This window comes from Oncorhynchus tshawytscha, linkage group LG06 (genome assembly GCF_018296145.1).
Source record: "Oncorhynchus tshawytscha isolate Ot180627B linkage group LG06, Otsh_v2.0, whole genome shotgun sequence".
NCBI lineage: Eukaryota > Metazoa > Chordata > Actinopteri > Salmoniformes > Salmonidae > Oncorhynchus > Oncorhynchus tshawytscha.
In genome coordinates, this window is record NC_056434.1 from 4,526,556 (window position 1) to 4,550,370 (window position 23,815).

Here is a 23,815-nt window from a genome sequence, read left to right on the forward strand (position 1 = left end):
CAAAGACGTTCAAATTTCTCCCATTATGAAAACTAACTATTTGTCGGGGCTGATTTTAGTAACGTAACTGCTGATTTTAGTAACGTAACTGATTTTAGTAAAGTAACTGATTTTAGTAACGTAACTGTGGATTTTAATAACGTAACTGTGGATTTTAGTAACGTAACTGAATCTAGTAACGTAACTGCTGATTTTAGTAACGTAACTGCTGATTTTAGTAACGTAACTGCTGATTTTAGTAACGTAACTGCTGATTTTAGTAACGTAACTGATTTTAGTAAAGCAACTTCTGATTTTAGTAACGTAACTGCTGATTTTAGTAACGTAACTGCTGATTTTAGTAACGTAACTGTTGATTTTAGTAACATAACTGCTGATTTTAGTAACGTAACTGCTGAATTTAGTAACATAACTGATTTTAGTAACGTAACTGTTGATTTTAGTAACGTAACAGCTGATTTTAGTAACAACTGTTGATTTTAGTAACGTAACTGTTGATTTTAGTAACGTAACTGTTGATTTTAGTAACGTAACTGCTGAATTTAGTAACATAACTGATTTTAGTAATGTAACTGCTGAATTTAGTAAAGTAACTGCTGATTTTAGTAACGTAACTGCTGATTTTAGTAACGTAACTGCTGATTTTAGTAACGTAACTGCTGATTTTAGTAACGGAACTGCTGATTTGAGTAACATAACTGCTGATTTGAGTAACGTAACTGCTGATTTTAGTAGCGTAACTGCTGATTTTAGTAAAGTAACTGCTGATTTTAGTAAAGTAACTGCTGATTTTAGTAACGTAACTGATTTTAGTAACGTAACTGCTGATTTTAGTAACGTAACTGCTGATTTTAGTAACGTAACTGCTGATTTTAGTAACGTAACTGCTGATTTTAGTAACGTAACTGCTGATTTTAGTAACGTAACTGCTGATTTTAGTAAAGTAACGTAACTGATTTTAGTAACGTAACGTAACTGATTTTAGTAACGTAACTGATTTTAGTAACGTAACTTCTGATTTTAGTAACGTAACTGCTGATTTTAGTAACGTAACTGCTGATTTTAGTAACGGAACTGCTGATTTTAGTAACGTAACTGTTGATTTCAGTAACATAACTGCTGATTTTAGTAACGTAACTGCTGAATTTAGTAAAGTAACTGCTGATTTTAGTAACGTAACTGATTTTAGTAACGTAACTGCTGATTTTAGTAACGTAACTGCTGATTTTAGTAACGTAACTGCTGATTTTAGTAAAGTAACGTAACTGATTTTAGTAACGTAACTGATTTTAGTAACGTAACTGCTGATTTTAGTAATGTAACTGCTGATTTTAGTAACGTAACTGATTTCAGTAAAGTAACTGATTTCAGTAAAGTAACTGATTTCAGTAAAGTAACTCCTGATTTTAGTAACGTAACTGTTGATTTTAGTAACATAACTGCTGATTTTAGTAACGTAACTGCTGATTTTAGTAACGTAACTGTTGATTTTAGTAACATAACTGCTGAATTTAGTAACATAACTGATTTTAGTAACGTAACTGTTGATTTTAGTAACGTAACAGCTGATTTTAGTAACATAACTGATTTTAGTAAAGTAACTGCTGATTTTAGTAATGTAACTGCTGAATTTAGTAACATAACTGATTTTAGTAACGTAACTGTTGATTTTAGTAACGTAACTGTTGATTTTAGTAAAGTAACTGCTGATTTTAGTAACGTAACTGTTGATTTTAGTAACATAACTGCTGATTTTAGTAAAGTAACTGCTGATTTTAGTAACGTAACTGTTGATTTTAGTAACATAACTGCTGAATTTAGTAACGTAACTGTTGATTTTAGTAATGTAACAGCTGATTTTAGTAACGTAACAGCTGATTTTAGTAACGTAACTGCTGATTTTAGTAATGTAACAGCTGATTTTAGTAACGTAACTGTTACTGGAGGATAAAAAGACAGACGCCACGGCTGTCAAAAAGAAGGAAGACACACCTGGGTCATTTTATGTGACAAATGTAATGGATCGACAAGGATTAAAGAGAAGAGGGACACAAATCGGATGAAAGCGGGATGCGAAAGCCAAAAAGGATGCGTCAGAGGAGAAACGGGGGATATTTCAGACCGGAGCCGGAGGGGGGGCCTCCGTCCAAGGGAATTGATCCCTTCTCCCAGAAGATATGTGAGATGATGACGAAATTTAGATTAGAGGAAAGATTTAATTTAACTAGGATTCATTTAAATTTGGTGCAACAAGATTAATAGATAAACCTTGATTTAACCCAGTTTAAGAGAGAGGTAGAGAGAGAGCGAGGTAGAGGGAGAGAGAGGTAGAGAGAGGGAGAGAGGGAGAGAGAGGGAGAGAGAGGGAGAGAGGGGAGAGAGGGAGAGAGAGAGCGAAGTAGAGGGAGAGAGAGGTAGAGAGGGAGAGAGAGAGCGAAGTAGAGGGAGAGAGAGGTAGAGAGGGAGAGAGAGGTAGAGAGAGGGAGAGAGAGGGAGAGAGGGAGAGATGTAGAGAGAGCGAGGTAGAGGTAGAGAGAGAGGTGGAGAGGGAGAGAGAGAGGGAGAGAGAGGGAGAGAGAGAGAGCGAGGTGGAGAGGGAGAGAGAGAGGGAGAGAGAGAGAGCGAGGTAGAGAGAGGGAGAGAGAGAGAGGGAGAGATAGGTAGAGAGAGGGAGAGAGGTAGAGAGGGAGAGAGAGAGAGAGGTAGAGAGAAGGAGAGAGAGAGGTAGAGAGAGGGAGAGAGGTAGAGAGAGGGAGAGGAGGTGCTGGAGTTGGTGGTGCGGGAGATAATACCTAGAAATAATACCCAGAAAGCATCTAGCGGACGCTGCAAGGCTGTGTTTGGCCACGGGTGACAGGCCAGCAACATGCCACTGTGGTAATTTACCTCTGCTTAGCTCATGGTGATGATTCTGACCAGCATGCCTAGCCGCAGGTCGACAATTAAGGCAAGCCGATAGCTTCAGTATGGTGAACGCATCATCCTGAATGTGGCAGAACGTTCAGCCACAAGAAGACTCACCTTCTCCAGAGTCTTTCTGAGTGAAGCCTTGTCTTTCCCCAGACGGGCCAGCAAGTTCTCCAGCTCTGCCCGCTCTCCCTCCATCTTCTTCAGGGTGCTGTGGAGGCCGGACAACCTCTCCTGGAGCTCTTCCCTGTCCTTCTGCTGTAGCGTAGAGCTCTCCTGGGCAGCGAGCTCTGCAGACTCCTGCCTTTGCTTCACGGTCTATATGAGGAACAGTCAAAACTTCAACATTTTAGAGTGTCCCTCTATGTCATTATCAACATGTGTCCCTCTATGTCATTATCAACATGTGTTCCCCCTACTTCCTTAGTCCATCTGGCCACTAGTCCCCCTATGTCATTTCAGAGTCCTCTGGCCACTAGCCCCCCACTTATCTTCAGAGTCCTCTGGCCATTAGCCCCCCACTTCCTTCAGAGTCCTCTGGTCCCCCACTTCCTTCAGAGTCCTCTGGCCACTAGCCCCCCACTTCCTTCAGAGTCCTCTGGCCACTAGCCCCCCACTTCCTTCAGAGTCCTCTGGCCACTAGCCCCCCCCACTTCCTTCAGAGTCCTCTGGCTACTAGCCCCCCACTTCCTTCAGAGTCCTCTGGCCACTAGCCCCCCCCACTTCCTTCAGAGTCCTCTGGCCACTAGCCCCCCACTTTCTTCAGAGTCCTCTGGCCACTAGCCCCCCCCACCCACCCTCATGTCCTTCAGGTACACTGGCTACTAAGCCCCCCTTACCTTCTTCAGAGTCCGGGTCTGTTTCTCCAGCTCTGAGGCCCGTAGGTCAGTGTCCTCCTGTGTCCTCTGGAGGCTCTGGACCCTCTCAGTCAGGGAATGGTTCTGTCTCTTACTGTTAGACAGGGCTTCACGCAGCTTATCAATACGCTCCTATAGGAACACACACACACATACACCCATCCACACACACATCCCCACACTTCACTCCACACACATCCACATCACACACACACACACACACACACACACACACACACTATTAGACAGGGCCTCATGCAGTATATCCAGCCAGTTAAACTACATTCCAGAGACGTTCCAAAAGTCCAGGATTCCTAGTGCTGCTAACTCCTTCCTAGTGCCGCTAACTCCTTCCTAGTGCCGCTAACTCCTTCCTAGTGCCGCTAACTCCTTCCTAGTGCCGCTAACTCCTTCCTAGTGCCGCTAACTCCTTCCTAGTGCCGCTAACTCCTTCCTAGTGCCGCTAACTCCTTCCTAGTGCCGCTAACTCCTTCCTAGTGCCGCTAACTCCTTCCTAGTGCCGCTAACTCCTTCCTAGTGCCGCTAACTCCTTCCTAGTGCCGCTAACTCCTTCCTAGTGCCGCTAACTCCTTCCTAGTGCCGCTAACTCCTTCCTAGTGCCGCTAACTCCGTCCTAGTGCCGCTAACTCCGTCCTAGTGCCGCTAACTCCGTCCTAGTGCCGCTAACTCCTTCCTAGTGCCGCTAACTCCTTCCTAGTGCCGCTAACTCCTCCTAGTGCCGCTAACTCCTTCCTAGTGCCGCTAACTCCTTCCTAGTGCCCCTAACTCCTTCCTAGTGCCGCTAACTCCTTCCTAGTGCCGCTAACTCCTTCCTAGTGCCGCTAACTCCTTCCTAGTGCCGCTAACTCCTTCCTAGTGCCGCTAACTCCTTCCTAGTGCCGCTAACTCCTTCCTAGTGCCGCTAACTCCTTCCTAGTGCCGCTAACTCCTTCCTAGTGCCTCTAACTCCTTCCTAGTGCCTCTAACTCCTTCCTAGTGCCGCTAACTCCTTCCTAGTGCCGCTAACTCCTTCCTAGTGCCGCTAACTCCTTCCTAGTGCCGCTAACTCCTTCCTAGTGCCGCTAACTCCTTCCTAGTGCCGCTAACTCCTTCCTAGTGCCGCTAACTCCTTCCTAGTGCCGCTAACTCCTTCCTAGTGCCGCTAACTCCTTCCTAGTGCCGCTAACTCCTTCCTAGTGCCACTAACTCCTTCCTAGTGCTGCTACCTCCTTCCTAGTGCTGCTACCTCCTTCCTAGTGCTGCTAACTCCTTGCAAATCCTAGAAATCCTGAGGACCAGGGAATTTGTGGAGAGTTTCAGTACTTAGTTAAATAAAGGTAAATACATAATAATACATTTGTGCAACCCGATGCTCAACATTAGTTGGGAATGATCCTTCCGGTTACTAGTCCAACACTCTAACCACTAGGCTACCCTGCCGCCTCTACACTCTAACCACTAGGCTACCCTGCCGCCTCTACACTCTAACCACTAGGCTACCCTGATGATCCTGTATGTGGTGAAGAATTGGTTAGTTGAATGGTAGATGCATGTGGATGGGAACATCTCAATCCAATCACTTGTTCATGATACACATGATATACAGTACCAATCCAAAAGCTTGGACACACCTACTCATTCAAGGGGCATTTCTTTATTTAAAAAACAACTATTTTCTACATTGTAGAATAATAGTGAAGACATCAAAACTATGAAATAACACATATGGGAATCATGTAGTAACCTCAAAACAGTGTTAAACAAATCAAAATATAGTTTCGATTTTAGATTTTTTTTTAAAGTAGCCACCCTTTGCCTTGATGACAGCTTTTAGTTGTGCCTAAGAACAGCCCTTAGCCGTGGTATATTTGGCCCGGACCTTATTGCTTAAATATATACAGTATATACTCATATCCTTTGCCTATAACACCTATATTTAATGTATGTAGTTCTGTCCTTGGGTTGTTCTTGTCTAATAATGTCCTGCATTATGTTTCCTGTTTTGTGTGGAGCCCCAGGAAGAGTAGCTGCTGATTTTGCAATATCTACTGTGGATCCTAATAAAATACCAAATACCAAATACTATAATATTTTAAAAACAAAAAAAAACTAAGTTTTAAGAAAGACATTGGTCTGAAGCTGAAAAAGAAAAAGAAATTCACATGAGCACCTAGTTAAGCTGCAGCCCAGGACAGAGCGGCACGTTTTGCTCTTCATTGTAATCAGAGGGCTGATATGTCATACTGTGTTGTGAAAAGGTAATGTATTGGGATAATGTCTTACTGTGTTGTGAAAAGGTAATGTATTGGGATAATGTCTTACTGTGTTGTGAAAAGGTAATGTATTGGGATAATGTCTTACTGTGTTGTGAAAAGGTAATGTATTGGGATAATGTGTTACTGTGTTGTGAAAAGGTAATGTATTGGGATAATGTGTTACTGTGTTGTGAAAAGGTAATGTATTGGGATAATGTCTTACTGTGTTGTGAAAAGGTAATGTATTGGGATAATGTCTTACTGTGTTGTGAAAAGGTAATGTATTGGGATAATGTCTTACTGTGTTGTGAAAAGGTAATGTATTGGGATAATGTCTTACTGTGTTGTGAAAAGGTAATGTATTGGGATAATGTCTTACTGTGTTGTGAAAAGGTAATGTATTGGGATAATGTCTTACTGTGTTGTGAAAAGGTAATGTATTGGGATAATGTCTTACTGTGTTGTGAAAAGGTAATGTATTGGGATAATGTCTTACTGTGTTGTGAAAAGGTAATGTATTGGGATAATGTCTTACTGTGTTGTGAAAAGGTAATGTATTGGGATAATGTCTTACTGTGTTGTGAAAAGGTAATGTATTGGGATAATGTCTTACTGTGTTGTGAAAAGGTAATGTATTGGGATAATGTCTTACTGTGTTGTGAAAAGGTAATGTATTGGGATAATGTCTTACTGTGTTGTGAAAAGGTAATGTATTGGGATAATGTCTTACTGTGTTGTGAAAAGGTAATGTATTGGGATAATGTCTTACTGTGTTGTGAAAAGGTAATGTATTGGGATAATGTCTTACTGTGTTGTGAAAAGGTAATGTATTGGGATAATGTCTTACTGTGTTGTGAAAAGGTAATGTATTGGGATAATGTCTTACTGTGTTGTGAAAAGGTAATGTATTGGGATAATGTCTTACTGTGTTGTGAAAAGGTAATGTATTGGGATAATGTCTTACTGTGTTGTGAAAAGGTAATGTATTGGGATAATGTCTTACTGTGTTGTGAAAAGGTAATGTATTGGGATAATGTCTTACTGTGTTGTGAAAAGGTAATGTATTGGGATAATGTCTTACTGTGTTGTGAAAAGGTAATGTATTGGGATAATGTCTTACTGTGTTGTGAAAAGGTAATGTATTGGGATAATGTCTTACTGTGTTGTGAAAAGGTAATGTATTGGGATAATGTCTTACTGTGTTGTGAAAAGGTAATGTATTGGGATAATGTCTTACTGTGTTGTGAAAAGGTAATGTATTGGGATAATGTCTTACTGTGTTGTGAAAAGGTAATGTATTGGGATAATGTCTTACCGTGTTGTGAAAAGGTAATGTATTGGGATAATGTCTTACTGTGTTGTGAAAAGGTAATGTATTGGGATAATGTCTTACTGTGTTGTGAAAAGGTAATGTATTGGGATAATGTCTTACTGTGTTGTGAAAAGGTAATGCATTGGCATAATTTTTTATTTTACCTTTATTTAACCAGGCAAGTCAGTTAAAAACAATTTCTTATTTTCAATGACGGCCTAGGAACAGTGAGTTAACTGCCTGTTCAGGGGCAGAAAGACAGATTTGTACCTTGTCAGCTCGGGGATTTGAACTTGCAACCTTTCGGTTACTAGTCCAACACTCTAACCACTAGGCTACCCTGTCTTACTGTGTTGTGAAAAGGTAAAGTAAAAATTGACTATGTGATTACACAATGTAACTAGCTAGATGACTACAGGGAAGATTACACAATGTAACTAGCTAGATGACTACAGGGGAGACTACACAATGTAACTAGCTAGATGACTACAGGGGAGACTACACAATGTAACTAGCTAGATGACTACAGGGGAGACTACACAATGTAACTAGCTAGATGACTACAGGGGAGACTACACAATGTAACTAGCTAGATGACTACAGGGGAGACTACACAATGTAACTAGCTAGATGACTACAGGGGAGATTACACAATGTAACTAGCTAGATGACTACAGGGGAGACTACACAATGTAACTAGCTAGATGACTACAGGGGAGACTACACAATGTAACTAGCTAGATGACTACAGGGGAGACTACACAATGTAACTAGCTAGATGACTACAGGGAGACTACACAATGTAACTAGCTAGATGACTACAGGGTAGACTACACAATGTAACTAGCTAGATGACTACAGGGGAGATTACACAATGTAACTAGCTAGATGACTACAGGGGAGACTACACAATGTAACTAGCTAGATGACTACAGGGGAGACTACACAATGTAACTGGCTAGATGACTACAGGGAGCGCAAAATATGGATGAGCTGTTCTCAATGGAAGGGTTCTGGAATATTCTCTCTTGTCAAGACGAGGTGTGACCGTGAGTACACCGTAGTCATCCACTTCGGTGGAAAGGACTTGGAACACACGCAGGGGACAGCCCTTTGTGCATCAGAAGAGGGCTGACATGGAAGCAGTCATCCGAATGTTTCCCGGGGCAATGGTGATCTGCTCTGACATCACACAGTGGGAGGAGTTGGATTCTTTCAGTGGGAGGAGGACATCAACAAGCCCTTAAGAGATGGCCCAGTGGGAGGAGGAAACCAACAAGCTCATAGAGATGGCCCAGTGGGAGGAGGACATCAACAAGCACTTAAGAGATGGCCCAGTGGGAGGAGGACATCAACAAGCACTTAAGAGATGGCCCAGTGGGAGGAGGACATCAACAAGCACTTAAGAGATGGCCCAGTGGGAGGAGGACATCAACAAGCACTTAAGAGATGGCCCAGTGCTAGGAGGACATCAACAAGCACTTAAGAGATGGCCCAGTGGGAGGAGGACATCAACAAGCACTTAAGAGATGGCCCAGTGCTAGGAGCCCAGCACTCTGTCAACCAGCTGTTGTTTCCATTTCAGGCTCATGCTACAATCCGCCAGTCTGCCATAAATCACTGTGTCAAAGCTTGAGGATGAGTTGTTTGAATCAGCTGCTAGGAGCCTTTTCAGCACTCTGTCAACCAACCTGGTCTCACAGCAACCTGGTCTTAGCAACATTTCAGGCTCTGGTCTCATAGCAACCTGGTCTCAGTCTGTCCATAAATCACTGCAACCTGTCAAAGCTTGAGGACAGCAGTCTGTTTGAATCAGCTGTCTCAGCGTTTCCTAGCAACCTGGTCTCACAGCAACCTTTCACCGCATGCTGCTGCAGTCGGCAACCTGGTCTCACAGCAACCTGGTCTCATAGCAACCTGGTCTCATAGCAATCTGGTCTCATAGCAACCTGGTCTCATAGCAACCTGGTCTCATAGCAACCTGGTCTCATAGCAACCTGGTCTCATAGCAACCTGGTCTCACAGCAATCTGGTCTCACAGCAATCTGGTCTCATAGCAATCTGGTCTCATAGCAATCTGGTCTCATAGCAACCTGGTCTCTGGTCTCATAGCAATCTGGTCTCATAGCAATCTGGTCTCATAGCAACCTGGTCTCATAGCAACCTGGTCTCAAAGCAGCCTGGTCTCACAGCAGCCTGGTCTCACAGCAACCTGGTCTCATAGCAACCTGGTCTCATAGCAACCTGGTCTCATAGCAACCTGGTCTCACAGCAACCTGGTCTCACAGCAACCTGGTCTCACAGCAACCTGGTCTCATAGCAACCTGGTCTCATAGCAACCTGGTCTCATAGCAACCTGGTCTCATAGCAACCTGGTCTCATAGCAATCTGGTCTCATAGCAACCTGGTCTCATAGCAACCTGGTCTCATAGCATTTTGTACTATTCTGTACATAGATCAAAAACACTCAATTTAGTATGATATGTTATGTTTCGTATGGAATGTAATTTCTACATGTCAATCACCCAGTTTGCAAGATATGTTACGAATTGCAATTAGTAAACGATGTTATGAATTAGCATTAACGTACGATATATTACGAAATCCAATTTGTTGCAACCTACATTAGCTAGGTTTCTAACGCTAATGTCAGCTAGGTAGCTAACGTTAGCTAGGCTAGGGGTTAGGGTTGGGAGTAAGGTTAAAGGGTTAAGTTTAGGGGTTATGTTAAGGTTAGGGCTAGGGGAAGGGTTAGCTAGGCTAGGGGTTAGGGTTGAGAGTGAAGTTAAAGGGTTAAGTTTAGGAGTTATGTTAAGGTTAGGGCTAGGGGAAGGGTTAGCTAACATGCTAAGTCATTAAAAAGTAGTAAGTAGTTGAAACATTGGTAATGCTAAGTTGTCCATGATGAGATTCAAACACTCAACTTTTGGGTTGCTAGGCTAGAAATTTGCGTTATACACCCGTTCTTCCACACTGAACAACCACTCTCGTTTTTGCCTTAAAATAAAATGTTCCTATTTCTGAAGTAAATCTCTATTTGTAATGTAAATTGCAGGTTATAGAAGGGTCCAGATTATTGTTTGTTGTCGATTCGGCTTGTTTTTGAGAAACTTACCCATGATTCACCTCCTTATTGCTCGTTGAACAGTATCAGGGAACACAAAAGACAAAATTAAGCTCTAAAAACACCTAAATACAGTGCCTTGCGAAAGTATTCGGCCCCCTTGAACTTTGCAACCTTTTGCCACATTTCAGGCTTCAAACATAAAGATATAAAACTGTATTTTTTTGTGAAGAATCAACAACAAGTGGGACACAATCATGAAGTGGAACGACATTTATTGGATATTTCAAACTTTTTTAACAAATCAAAAACTGAAAAATTGGGCATGCAAAATTATTCAGCCCCCTTAAGTTAATACTTTGTAGCGCCACCTTTTGCTGCGATTACAGCTGTAAGTCGCTTGGGGTATGTCTCTATCAGTTTTGCACTGAATTTTTTTCCCATTCCTCCATGCAAAACAGCTCGAGCTCAGTGAGGTTGGATGGAGAGCATTTGTGAACAGCAGTTTTCAGTTCTTTCCACAGATTCTCAATTGGATTCAGGTCTGGACTTTGACTTGGCCATTCTAACACCTGGATATGTTTATTTTTGAACCATTCTATTGTAGATTTTGCTTTATGTTTTGGATCATTGTCTTGTTGGAAGACAAATCTCCGTCCCAGTCTCAGGTCTTTTGCAGACTCCATCAGGTTTTCTTCCAGAATGGTCCTGTATTTGGCTCCATCCATCTTCCCATCAATTTTAACCATCTTCCCTGTCCCTGCTGAAGAAAAGCAGGCCCAAACCATGATGCTGCCACCACCATGTTTGACAGTGGGGATGTTGTGTTCAGGGTGATGAGCTGTGTTGCTTTTACGCCAAACATAACGTTTTGCATTGTTGCCAAAAAGTTCAATTTTGGTTTCATCTGACCAGAGCACCTTCTTCCACATGTTTGGTGTGTCTCCCAGGTGGCTTGTGGCAAACTTTAAACAACACTTTTTATGGATATCTTTAAGAAATGGCTTTCTTCTTGCCACTCTTCCATAAAGGCCAGATTTGTGCAATATACGACTGATTGTTGTCCTATGGACAGAGTCTCCCACCTCAGCTGTAGATCTCTGCAGTTTATCCAGAGTGATCATGGGCCTCTTGGCTGCGTCTCTGATCAGTCTTCTCCTTGTATGAGCTGAAAGTTTAGAGGGACGGCCAGGTCTTGGTAGATTTGTAGTGGTCTGATACTCCTTCCATTTCAATATTATCGCTTGCACAGTGCTCCTTGGGATGTTTAAAGCTTGGGAAATCTTTTTGTATCCAAATCCGGCTTTAAACTTCTTCACAACAGTATCTCGGACCTGCCTGGTGTGTTCCTTGTTCTTCATGATGCTCTCTGCGCTTTTAACGGACCTCTGAGACTATCACAGTGCAGGTGCATTTATACGGAGACTTGATTACACACAGATGGATTGTATGTATCATCATTAGTCATTTAGGTCAACATTGGATCATTCAGAGATCCTCACTGAACTTCTGGAGAGAGTTTGCTGCACTGAAAGTAAAGGGGCTGAATAATTTTGCACGCCCAATTTTTCAGTTTTTGATTTGTTAAGAAAGTTTGAAATATCCAATAAATGTCGTTCCACTTCATGATTGTGTCCCACCTGTTGTTGATTCTTCACAAAAAAATACAGTTTTATATCTTTATGTTTGAAGCCTGAAATGTGGCAAAAGGTCACAAAGTTCAAGGGTGCCGAATACTTTCGCAAGGCACTGTATGTACTTTTAGAAACAGACACTCTCTCAGTATAGTGACATAGGTCAAGGACATTCGCTAGTTTATTTGTGCTCATTTGTTAGTGCTCCAATTACACAAAAGTGTCTAGATCAGCAGTGTACACATGATGACTTCAGCTTTATGCCAAAAAGACGTATCTTCGAAAATATAGCCTGCCAGCTTTGCTTGCATGCTGGTTAACTACCTAGCCAACGTTAGCTCTCATCTGACTGGTATAACATTATGTTAGCTAGCTAGCTATCTAACTACTCAAAACAAAACCGCATTCATTGGCTAGCTACATTTATTTGCCTGTTAGTTAGCTAGCTAACTTTAAGCTGACTGGTGTTAGCTAGCTACAGAGGCTAGCTGCTGGACTTTGTACAAGCATGCTAAAGTTAGCTACGTAACGTTAACTAGTTAGCTACCTAGCTAATCAAAATTATCTGTTTGCATTTAACGATTAACCTCAGCTTGAATAACAACATATAGCTAGCTATATACAGACACTTGGGTTTTGTTCCATACACTTCTTATGACTTGCAGCATGGTGCAACCAACCTATTGTTGGATTTCTGAGTTTCAGCAAAAAAAGCATTGTCAAAAATGCTACAAAATGGTAGCTCATCATTGGTTCTTAACGGACAGAAATTAGAATGTGAGAATGATAAATTATAAATGTAATAAAAACTACAAACTTAAGTCAATACTGTATATATATATATATATTAAGTCCAATGGTCACTTCATGGACGCTATAGTCTCTTTTTAATCCGACATCTAGGGTTTGAGCTAAATTGGCACCGAGAAATATATGCTAAATTTTTTTTTTAAAGAGGCAGAGACTTTTCAGTTTGAGGCTTTTTATTGGCTGACAGAAACCTGAGCAAAAAAAACAAAAAAAAAAGATTTATACAGAGAGTTGCAGTGTTTTTGTTTGCACAGCATACTTGAAGCAGCAGCCCTCAACCTCGGTCTTTAAGGCTCTCCTGAGGAACTCAGGGAAAATTAATGAGCTCATCGCACCATTTAGGGGTACAGAGTCCCAAATAGCACCATTATGCCCTACACCGTGCACTATTTTTCACCAGAGCCCAATGGGGCTATATAGGACATAGGGTATCAATTGGGACGAAAACCCCTGATCCTTCAGGTCCTTAAGGGCAGCAAAGGTACATACAATAAAAACTGAAAAAGGTTCTGAACTGTAAATCAAACAGCAGTAATGGAGGTTTTAAGATGATTTCATTTTTATTTTCATGAAGTTTCAAATAGAAACGCCTCGCGTTAGGTTGGAAAACATATACGTAATGTGTACACACTGTGAGGGGTTTTTAAAATCTTTTCCAGGAATATTCATTTGGAGTTAAAATCACTCATTTAAAAGAGGACATCTCCACCGACTATACCTGCAGGTGGGTGGGGTTTGGTGACAGACATTGCATCCCAAATGGCACTGAATATTTAGTGCACTACTATATATGGTCAATGCACTATATAGGACCTCAAAGCCAGTTCCACTGTGGGTTTTTTCCCCCATTGTTTCCCTGTAATCAGGGACTGACTTAGACCTGTAATTAACCACCAGGTAGAACAGAAAACCAGCAGGCTCCGGAACTCGTACGGTAAGAGTTGAACAATGATATAGTAAGGTGCCATGTGGGACTCAAACTGTCCTTACCTGCATGAGCCTTCGGTCCTGGTCTGAGACGGTGAGAGCCATCTGCAGCTGGGTGGTCTGCTCCTGCATGGCTCCTACAGTGGCACTACTGTCACTGAGAGAGGTGGACAACCCCTGGAGCTGCTCTCTCAGCTGGCCCTCCTGGATAGATGAGTGGGTGGAGGGAGGGAGGGATGAAGGGAGGGCGGGGTGGGTGGGAGGAATGAGGGAGGGAATGAGAGAGGGAGGAGGAGGCGGGACGGAGGGAGGGGTGGAGGGAGGGAGGGATTGGTGGGTGGATTCATTTATTAACGAACAAGGATAACACAAAATTGCTTATTTCCACAGTGGTGCTTTTCCTGCAGTCAAACGACCAAAGCGCCCTCTAGTGGTCTCATGGATGGAATGTTATTACAATTTTTAATACATAATTAAATCCGGTGTTTCTCTGTCAAAATATTTTGTTATATTTCAGTCTTCTGTGATACTGTCTTCTGTACTATATCTGACATGGTACAGGTGTCTTCTTTTAAGCCCATAACCATGTGGATACTTTGGTTTCAAAATAGATTTGTTTAAGGACTACCAAGAAACACTGTGTGACCCTGATTTAACCCACTGCAGTAAAATGTTATAATGCTCCTTAAAGGGGACATTAAGAAAAGCAGAACATATGCCCAGTCCAGTACAGCCTAGTCCAGTACAGTACATACCTGGAGCTCAGCCCAGTCCAGTTCAGTACATACCTGGAGCTCAAACCAGTCCAGTACAGTACATACCTGGATCTCAGCCCAGTCCAGTACAGTACATACCTGGAGCTCAGCCCAGGCCAGTCCAGTACAGTACATACCTGGAGCTCAGCCCAGTCCAGTCCAGTACAGTACATACCTGGAGCTCAGCCCAGTCCAGTCCAGTACAGTACATACCTGGAGCTCAGCCCAGTCCAGTACAGTACAGTACATACCTGGAGCTCAGCCCAGTCCAGTACAGTACATACCTGGAGCTCAGCCCAGTCCAGTACAGTACATACCTGGAGCTCAGCCCAGTCCAGTACAATACATACCTGGAGCTCAGCCCAGTCCAGTACAATACATACCTGGAGCTCAGCCCAGTCCAGTACAGTACATACCTGGAGCTCAGCCCAGTCCAGTACAGTACATACCTGGAGCTCAGCCCAGTCCAGTACAGTACATAGCTGGATCTCAGCCCAGTCCAGTACAGTACATAGCTGGATCTCAGCCCAGTCCAGTACAGTACATACCTGGAGCTCAGCCCAGGCCAGTACAGTACATACCTGGAGTTCAGCCCAGTCCAGTACAGTACATACCTGGAGTTCAGCCCAGTCCAGTACAGTACATACCTGGAGCTCACCCCAGTCCAGTACAGTACATAGCTGGAGCCCAGTCCAGTCCAGTACATACCTGGAGCTCAGCCCAGTCCAGTACAGTACATAGCTGGAGCTTAGCCCAGTCCAGTACAGTACATACCTGGAGCTCAGCCCAGTCCCAGTACAGTACATACCTGGAGCTCAGCCCAGTACCCCAGTACATACCTGGATACATACCTGGAGCTCAGCCCAGTCCAGTACAGTACATACCTGGAGCTCAGCCCAGTCCAGTACAGTACATACCTGGAGCTCAGCCCAGTCCAGTACAGTACATACCTGGAGCTCAGCCCAGTCCAGTACAGTACATACCTGGAGCTCAGCCCAGTCCAGTACAGTACATACCTGGAGCTCAGCCCAGTCCAGTACAGTACATACCTGGATCTCAGCCCAGTCCAGTACAGTACATACCTGGAGCTCAGCCCAGTCCAGTACAGTACATACCTGGAGCTCAGCCCAGTCCAGTACAGTACATACCTGGAGTCCAGCCCAGTCCAGTACAGTACATACCTGGAGCTCAGCCCAGTCCAGTACAGTACATACCTGGAGCTCACCCCAGTCCAGTACAGTACATACCTGGAGCCCAGTCCAGTCCAGTACATACCTGGAGCTCAGCCCAGTCCAGTACAGTACATACCTGGAGCTCAGCCCAGTCCAGTACAGTACATACCTGGAGCTCAGCCCAGTCCAGTACAGTACATACCTGGAGCTCAGCCCAGTCCAGTACAGTACATACCTGGAGCTCAGCCCAGTCCAGTACAATACATACCTGGAGCTCAGCCCAGTCCAGTACAGTACATACCTGGAGTTCAGCCCAGTCCAGTACAGTACATACCTGGAGCTCAGCCCAGTACAGTACATACCTGGAGCCCAGTCCAGTACAGTACATACCTGTAGCTCAGCCCAGTCCAGTTCAGTACATACCTGGAGCTCAGCCCAGTCCAGTTCAGTACATACCTGGAGCTCAGCCCAGTCCAGTACAGTACATACCTGGAGCTCAGCCCAGTCCAGTACAGTACATACCTGGAGCTCAGCCCAGTCCAGTACATACCTGGAGCTCAGCCCAGTCCAGTACAGTACATACCTGGAGGTCAGCCCAGTCCAGTACATACCTGGAGCTCAGCCCAGTCCAGTACAGTACATACCTGGAGCTCAGCCCAGTCCAGTACAGCACATACCTGGAGCTCAGCCCAGTCCAGTACAGCACATACCTGGAGCTCAGCCCAGTCCAGTACAGTACATACCTGGAGCTCAGCCCAGTCCAGTACAGTACATACCTGGAGCCCAGTCCAGTACAGTACATACCTGTAGCTCAGCCCAGTCCAGTTCAGTACATACCTGGAGCTCAGCCCAGTCCAGTACAGTACATACCTGGAGCTCACCCCAGTCCAGTACAGTACATACCTGGAGCTCAGCCCAGTCCAGTACAGTACATAGCTGGAGCTCAGCCCAGTCCAGTTCAGTACATACCTGGAGCTCAGCCCAGTCCAGTACAGTACATACCTGGAGCTCAGCCCAGTCCAGTACAGTACATACCTGGAGCCCAGTCCAGTACAGTACATACCTGTAGCTCAGCCCAGTCCAGTTCAGTACATACCTGGAGCTCAGCCCAGTCCAGTACAGTACATACCTGGAGCTCACCCCAGTCCAGTACAGTACATACCTGGAGCTCAGCCCAGTCCAGTACAGTACATAGCTGGAGCTCAGCCCAGTCCAGTTCAGTACATACCTGGAGCTCAGCCCAGTCCAGTACAGTACATACCTGGAGCTCAGCCCAGTCCAGTACAATACATACCTGGAGCTCAGCCCAGTCCAGTACAGTACATACCTGAGAGCTCAGCCCAGTCAGCCCCGTACAGTACATACCTGGAGCTCAGCCCAGTCCAGTACAATACATACCTGGAGCTCAGCCCAGTCCCGTACAGTACATACCTGGAGCTCAGCCCAGTCCAGTACATACCTGGATCTCAGCCCAGTCCAGTTCAGTACATACCTGGAGCTCAGCCCAGTCCAGTTCAGTACATACCTGGAGCTCAGCCCAGTCCAGTACAGTACATACCTGGAGCTCAGCCCAGTCCAGTACAGTACATACCTGGAGCTCAGCCCAGTCCAGTACAATACATACCTGGAGCTCAGCCCAGTCCAGTACAGTACATACCTGGAGCTCAGCCCAGTCCAGTACAGTACATACCTGGAGCTCAGCCCAGTCCAGTACAGTACATACCTGGAGCCCAGTCCAGTACAGTACATACCTGTAGCTCAGCCCAGTCCAGTTCAGTACATACCTGGAGCTCAGCCCAGTCCAGTTCAGTACATACCTGGAGCTCAGCCCAGTCCAGTACATACCTGGAGCTCAGCCCAGTCCAGTACAGTACATACCTGGAGGCAAGCCCAGTCCAGTACAGTACATACCTGGAGGTCAGCCCAGTCCAGTACAGTACATACCTGGAGCTCAGCCCAGTCCAGTACAGTACATACCTGGAGCTCAGCCCAGTCCAGTACAGTACATACCTGGAGCTCAGCCCAGTCCAGTTCAGTACATACCTGGAGCTCAGCCCAGTCCAGTTCAGTACATACCTGGAGCTCAGCCCAGTCCAGTACAGTACATACCTGGAGCTCAGCCTAGTCCTGTACAGTACATACCTGGAGCTCAGCCCAGTCCAGTACAGTACATACCTGGAGCTCAGCCCAGTCCAGTACAGTACATATCTGGAGCTCAGCCCAGTCCAGTACAGTACATACGTGGAGCTCAGCCCAATCCAGTCCAGTACATACCTGGAGCTCAGCCCAGGCCAGGGCCGTAGCCAGCCGCTCCTCGTTCACCCTCAGCCCAGCCGCCCGGTCCTCAGTCACCCCCAGCTCTCTCCTCAGCTCTGCTAGCCTTTTCATTGGATTTATTTGACAATTCAAAAAAACACAATTCAACAACCCATTTGGATACAATGCATTTAAAATGATTGAACATAACAAACAATAAAACATGTTTAATGTAGATTTCCCCCTAAATAGACAGACCCAAAAATAATATATGTTTCATTTGATGGCCATATAAACAATTAGTAATAATAGTGGATAGTTTTAGAAAGTTCTGGAACTCAACTTTCTGGTAGAAATAGTTATACATTGCTGAGGTGTACTCACTTTTGAGGACATAAGCTCTAGTACATCGTACAAATATTATGAAAATATGAAATATCATAAATGATGTAGTTCCTATTTAACAAAAGTATGGGGAGAAAAGGGCTTCGAAATAACTACAAATGCTGTATAAATATAGTAACAATCAAAACAACTTTATTATAATAATTCCCCTTTCTTATACCTGTAAAATAAATAAATATGAACAAACATAGTGACAGTCTGATATTGACACCATTTCATATAACTGATGACAGAGACCTTTCTGCTTAAATGTCCTCTGAGAGACGCAGAAACACCATTCAAATGTGTCCAGGACTCGTCCGTCTTCGACCAAGACAAAGTGGTCTTGTTTCAAATCTACATGTTTTATTAAATGTACTTTTTGTTTGTCACGTTGAGAGCTCTAAATCCATCCGAGAAGTGAGATGAAACTACTATTGTTGCATTTGCTAGACTCTCTTCGTTTCACAGGCACAGGAAATCCTTCCATTGTCTGGATAGGCCAGAAAATGTGACATGTCGCTTCCTATGCAAATTAACGATTTCCTGTGCCTGTGAATCTCACAGCTGTGCTTTGCAATAGTGTATATGAATGTGGACAACCAGCGCTTTTAGGGAGCGTAAAGCAATTGATGTTGCGCCGTTCACAGAGCGTGTTGTACACAGAAATATCAATCGGAAACTGATTCAGAACCGCTCAAAGTCCCCTGGTGTTTTAACGGACTTAACGTTTAGGAGGATTTATTATTTCCATCGTGGTCCTCTTGTTTTGGCTGGATAAGGCTTCCCTGATAGCGATAACTATCACGTAACAATAATATAAACACCAGATTATAAATACAGGAAACCAATGACCTCTCCCCCAGGGCTGCCACCTCTCCTTCCAGTTCGGCTGCCCTCCGCTGTGCCCGTTCCAGCTCTCCCTCTAGGGTCCTCTGGGTGAGCTCCAGACGTGAGGCCCGGCTTTCCGCTGTCTCCAGGGCCTCCTTCAGCCTCTGACGCTCCCCCTCACAGCGAGCCTCCCCGGCCCGGGAACGATCCAGCTTCTCCTGGAACTCAGTCAGTTAGTCAGTCAGTCAGCCAGCCAGCCATCCAATCAGTCAGTCAACACTCAGTCAGTCAGTCAACACTCAGTCAGTCAGTCCGTCAACACTCAGTCAGTCAGTCAGTCAACACTCACTCAGTCAGTCAACACTCAGTCAGTCAGTCAACACTCAGTCAGTCAGTCAGTCAGTCAGTCCGTCAACACTCAGTCAGTCCGTCAACACTCAGTCAGTCAACACTCAGTCAGTCAGTCAACACTCAGTCAGTTTAGTCAGTCAATAGTCAGTCGGTCCATCAGTCAGCCATTCAATCAAATCACAAATTCAGCCAATCAATCAATCAATGAACTGTAAGATTTGTCACGTTGTGTCCCCAGATCTCCATCCCTGCTCAGTCAACATGAAACAGCGTAAGGTTGGATGACTTTAAGCCAGGGTAGTTAACGGTACCTGCAGTGTCCTACTATTAGCTTCAGAGGTCTGCAGACTGGTCTTGAGTTTAACTACTTCCTCTGCCAGGCTCTTCCTGTCCCTGTCCCCTCGCCGTGTCACTTCCTCCTGCAGGGAGAGGGAGGTCTGAGCCCCGTACAGCTGCTCCGACACCTCTCTCTTCCCTGGAAAACACAGAGACAGAGAGATCTGAGGCCCATACAGGCTCTCCATTCCCTGGACAACACAGAGACAGAGAGATCTGAGGCCCATACAGGCTCTCCCTTCCCTGGACAACACACAGACATAGAGATCCGAGGCCCATACAGGGTCTCCCTTCCCTGGACAACAGACATAGAGATCCGAGGCCCATACAGGCTCTCTCTTCCCTGGACAACAGACAGACATAGAGACACAGACATAGAGATCCGAGGCCCATACAGGCTCTCTTTCCCTAGAGGCCCAAGGCTCTCCCTTCCCTGGACAACAGACAGACATAGAGATCCGAGGCCCATACAGGCTCTCCCTTCCCTGGACAACAGACATAGAGATCCGAGGCCCATACAGGCTCTCCTTCCCTGGACAACAGACATAGAGATCCGAGGCCCATACAGGCTCTCCCTTCCCTGGACAACAGACATAGAGATCCGAGGCCCATACAGGCTCTCTCTTCCCTGGACAACACACAGACATAGAGATCCAAGGCCCATACAGGGTCTCTCTTCCCTGGACAACAGACAGACATAGAGATCCGAGGCCCATACAGGCTCTCCCTTCCCTGGACAACAGACATAGAGATCCGAGGCCCATACAGGCTCTCTCTTCCCTGGACAACAGACAGACATAGAGATCCGAGGCCCATACAGGCTCTCTCTTCCCTGGACAACAGACATAGAGATCTGAGACCCATACAGGCTCTCCCTTCCCTGGACAACAGACATAGAGATCCGAGGCCCATACAGGCTCTCTCTTCCCTGGACAACAGACAGACATAGAGATCCGAGGCCCATACAGGCTCTCTCTTCCCTGGACAACAGACATAGAGATCTGAGACCCATACAGGCTCTCTCTTCCCTGGACAACACACAGACATAGAGATCCGAGGCCCATACAGGCTCTCTCTTCCCTGGACAACACACAGACATAGAGATCCGAGACCCATACAGGCTTTCTCTTCCCTGGACAACACACAGACATAGAGATTCGAAGCCCGTACAGGCTCTCCCTTCCCTGGCCAACAGACAGAGAGATTCGAGGCCCATACAGGCTCTCCCTTCCCTGGCCAACAGACAGAGAGATTCGAGGCCCATACAGGCTCTCCCTTCCCTGGACAACAGACAGAGAGATTCGAGGCCCATACAGGCTCTCTCTTCCCTGGACAACAGACAGAGACGACCCACTACACAATACAATTAAAGTCTCCTTTTTTACAATATCTGAGCATCTATTTAGATACTCCCATGCCATTGGTTTGCTCATTGGATTTCAGTTTGTATTGACTGCTATGTGTGGATGGAAATATACTTCAACTTGAACTGAAACACAGTACTATTCAGTCCTCAAAATGTGTACCGAGTCATGCCTTGCTCTCTCACCCTCCTCCAGGCCCTTCAGGGCTTTGGTCAACTGTTGCAGCCTAGTGCCTGACTTGTCCTGGCTGGTCTGTAGCTCGGCCACCTGCCGGGTTAGACTGGTCACTTGGGCCTTAGCTTCATCCTGCAGGGGAGAGGAACCGACCGTCAGTCACTCATAACGACATGATCACGACGTAGATTCAAAAGCAGCCGTCAACACTCAGTCATTCTATGAAAGCATTTACAGAAAATTATTTATGCGATAATATTGCGATGATTTGACTGTTTTATGCGGAAACGATTGGTCAAATTTGCACAATATGCAGGGATTGTTGATTTAGCTGTAAATAAATAAAAAATAAAATTGCGATCGCGGAATCGTGGAGGGACTGGACAATAATCTACCAGTACTGAGTATCTACCAGTCTTCTGTGTTTAGCCCCTGCTTTAAAAAGGACTGAGTGATGCAACAGCCACACATGTTACAGTACCCTGTGTCTCTTGGTGTCTTTGAGTTCCTGGTGGAAGTCCCTGAGGGCTCTCTGCACCGCGTCCACATCCAGCTCCCCCTCATCACTACAGGATGGGAAGGACACAGGACCTCCCGGGGATGTGCTGGTTTCACCTATTACATTTAGAGATGCACGCCAACTCACTGAGACACTGATTTATTTCATTTTTTTACATTATTATTTTATGTTATGTTAGCTTAACACCACTTAACACACTGTCCTTATCAGTCATTACAAAGAGTGGCGGTCCGTTCTACGGCATTAGTGAGTGACCATCATACTCTTCACAGGTGAGCGGCTTCTCCAGGGGGAGGGGCTTCTTCCTCTGGACCCAGGGGTCTGTGAGCGGCCTATCCCGAGGGTTCGTCTCAGGGCAGAGGTCAGCCCGACCAGCCTGTGCTCCAGCTCTCTGCGTTGGGCTTCCCCGTGTCCTAGCTGCTCCTCCAGCCCCTGAGCACGGCCCTCTGCTAGGCTAACACGCAGGGTGAGCTCCCTCACCTGGGGAAAGGTTGGGAACCACGAGGGCTCTGTGGTTAGCATTGGCGGTCACACAACAAAATATTGCATTGTGGTTTGTTAGAGACCAGTTGCTGTGGGTCGATGGGCGAGACCAGAGAACTAGTATAGACCAGCGAACTAGTACAGACCAGAGAACTAGTATAGACCAGAGAACTAGTATAGACCAGAGAACTAGTATAGACCAGAGAACTAGTATAGACCAGAGAACTAGCATAGACCAGAGAACTAGTATAGATCAGAGAACTAGTATAGACCAGAGAACTAGTATAGACCAGAGAACTAGTATAGACCAGAGAACTAGTACAGACCAGAGAACTAGTATAGACCAGAGAACTAGTATAGACCAGAGAACTAGTACAGACCAGAGAACTAGTATAGACCAGAGAACTAGTATAGACCAGAGAACTAGTATAGACCAGAGAACTAGTATAGACCAGAGAACTAGTACAGACCAGAGAACTAGTATAGACCAGAGAACTAGTATAGACCAGAGAACTAGTATAGACCAGAGAACTAGTATAGACCAGAGAACTAGCCAAACGTGTGGATAGGTATGTCATATTTCATTGAAAGTAACAAAACAGACACTTGCCAATAAACCCAATGACGGCGAGTTCATGGATACCATCGTAGTGAGGAATATAACATGTTTAGAGTGGGGGAAAACCCCTCTGCACATGTGCAGATACTTGGCTAATACTGTTGTTCTTCATCTGTGTATCTACTAGCTATCTAGTATACAACCGCCACTATAGTTAGCATGATGGCTAAGTGTGACATGTATTCCTATGGGAAATGCTAACTCACCGTGTTAGTAATACGTTTCTTTACCTGAGTAGACTGCTCCTCTAGTGCTACCACTAATTGTGAGGTCTCTTCGCAGTGGAGGAGGAGACTCTGTTGAAGCCCCGCCTCTCTCTCCGCCAGCACTTCCCTCATCTGACGCCCCGCGTCCTCCAGCTCCACAACACGACGCTGCAGCCCGGAAGCCTGATGGAGAGATACAGGAAATAGAGAGAAGAGAGGGGCATTATGGGAAGGATTTTAAGACATTTTCTAAATGCACTTTAAATACCTTTTATAACTACAAATGAAAAGCTGAAAAAAACTGAAATAAGTCAATAAGTATTCAAGTTCTCATGGCAAGCCTAAATAATAGTATTTAACATTATATTTGAATGAACGACTACCTTATCTCTATAAACCACACATACAGATAATTGTAAGGTCCCTTATTTGAGCAGTGAATTTTAAACACAGATTCAACCATAAAGACCTGGGAGGTTTTCCAATGCCTTGCAAAGAACACCTAATGCTAAAAAAAGCAGACATTGAAAATCCTTTTGAGCATGGTGAAATTAGAAATTACACTTTGGATGGTGTATCAATACACCCACTACAAATA

The 23,815-nt window shown here is 44.9% G+C and overlaps 1 protein-coding gene across 1 annotated transcript in view; it reads right to left on the minus strand.

Moving 5' to 3' along the window:
- crocc2 (ciliary rootlet coiled-coil, rootletin family member 2) overlaps positions 1–23,815 on the minus strand; it is a 214,643-nt gene that overhangs the window by 6,940 nt on the left and 183,888 nt on the right. The window contains exons 26-35 of the mRNA XM_042322865.1: positions 23,242–23,400; positions 22,173–22,389; positions 21,871–22,004; positions 21,401–21,521; positions 19,827–19,990; positions 19,189–19,382; positions 17,968–18,073; positions 13,830–13,970; positions 3,747–3,896; positions 3,022–3,225 (exon numbers count right to left, since the gene is read on the minus strand). Coding sequence (XP_042178799.1) covers positions 3,022–3,225; positions 3,747–3,896; positions 13,830–13,970; positions 17,968–18,073; positions 19,189–19,382; positions 19,827–19,990; positions 21,401–21,521; positions 21,871–22,004; positions 22,173–22,389; positions 23,242–23,400 — 1,590 coding nt within the window. The remainder of the gene's footprint in view (positions 1–3,021; positions 3,226–3,746; positions 3,897–13,829; positions 13,971–17,967; positions 18,074–19,188; positions 19,383–19,826; positions 19,991–21,400; positions 21,522–21,870; positions 22,005–22,172; positions 22,390–23,241; positions 23,401–23,815) is intronic.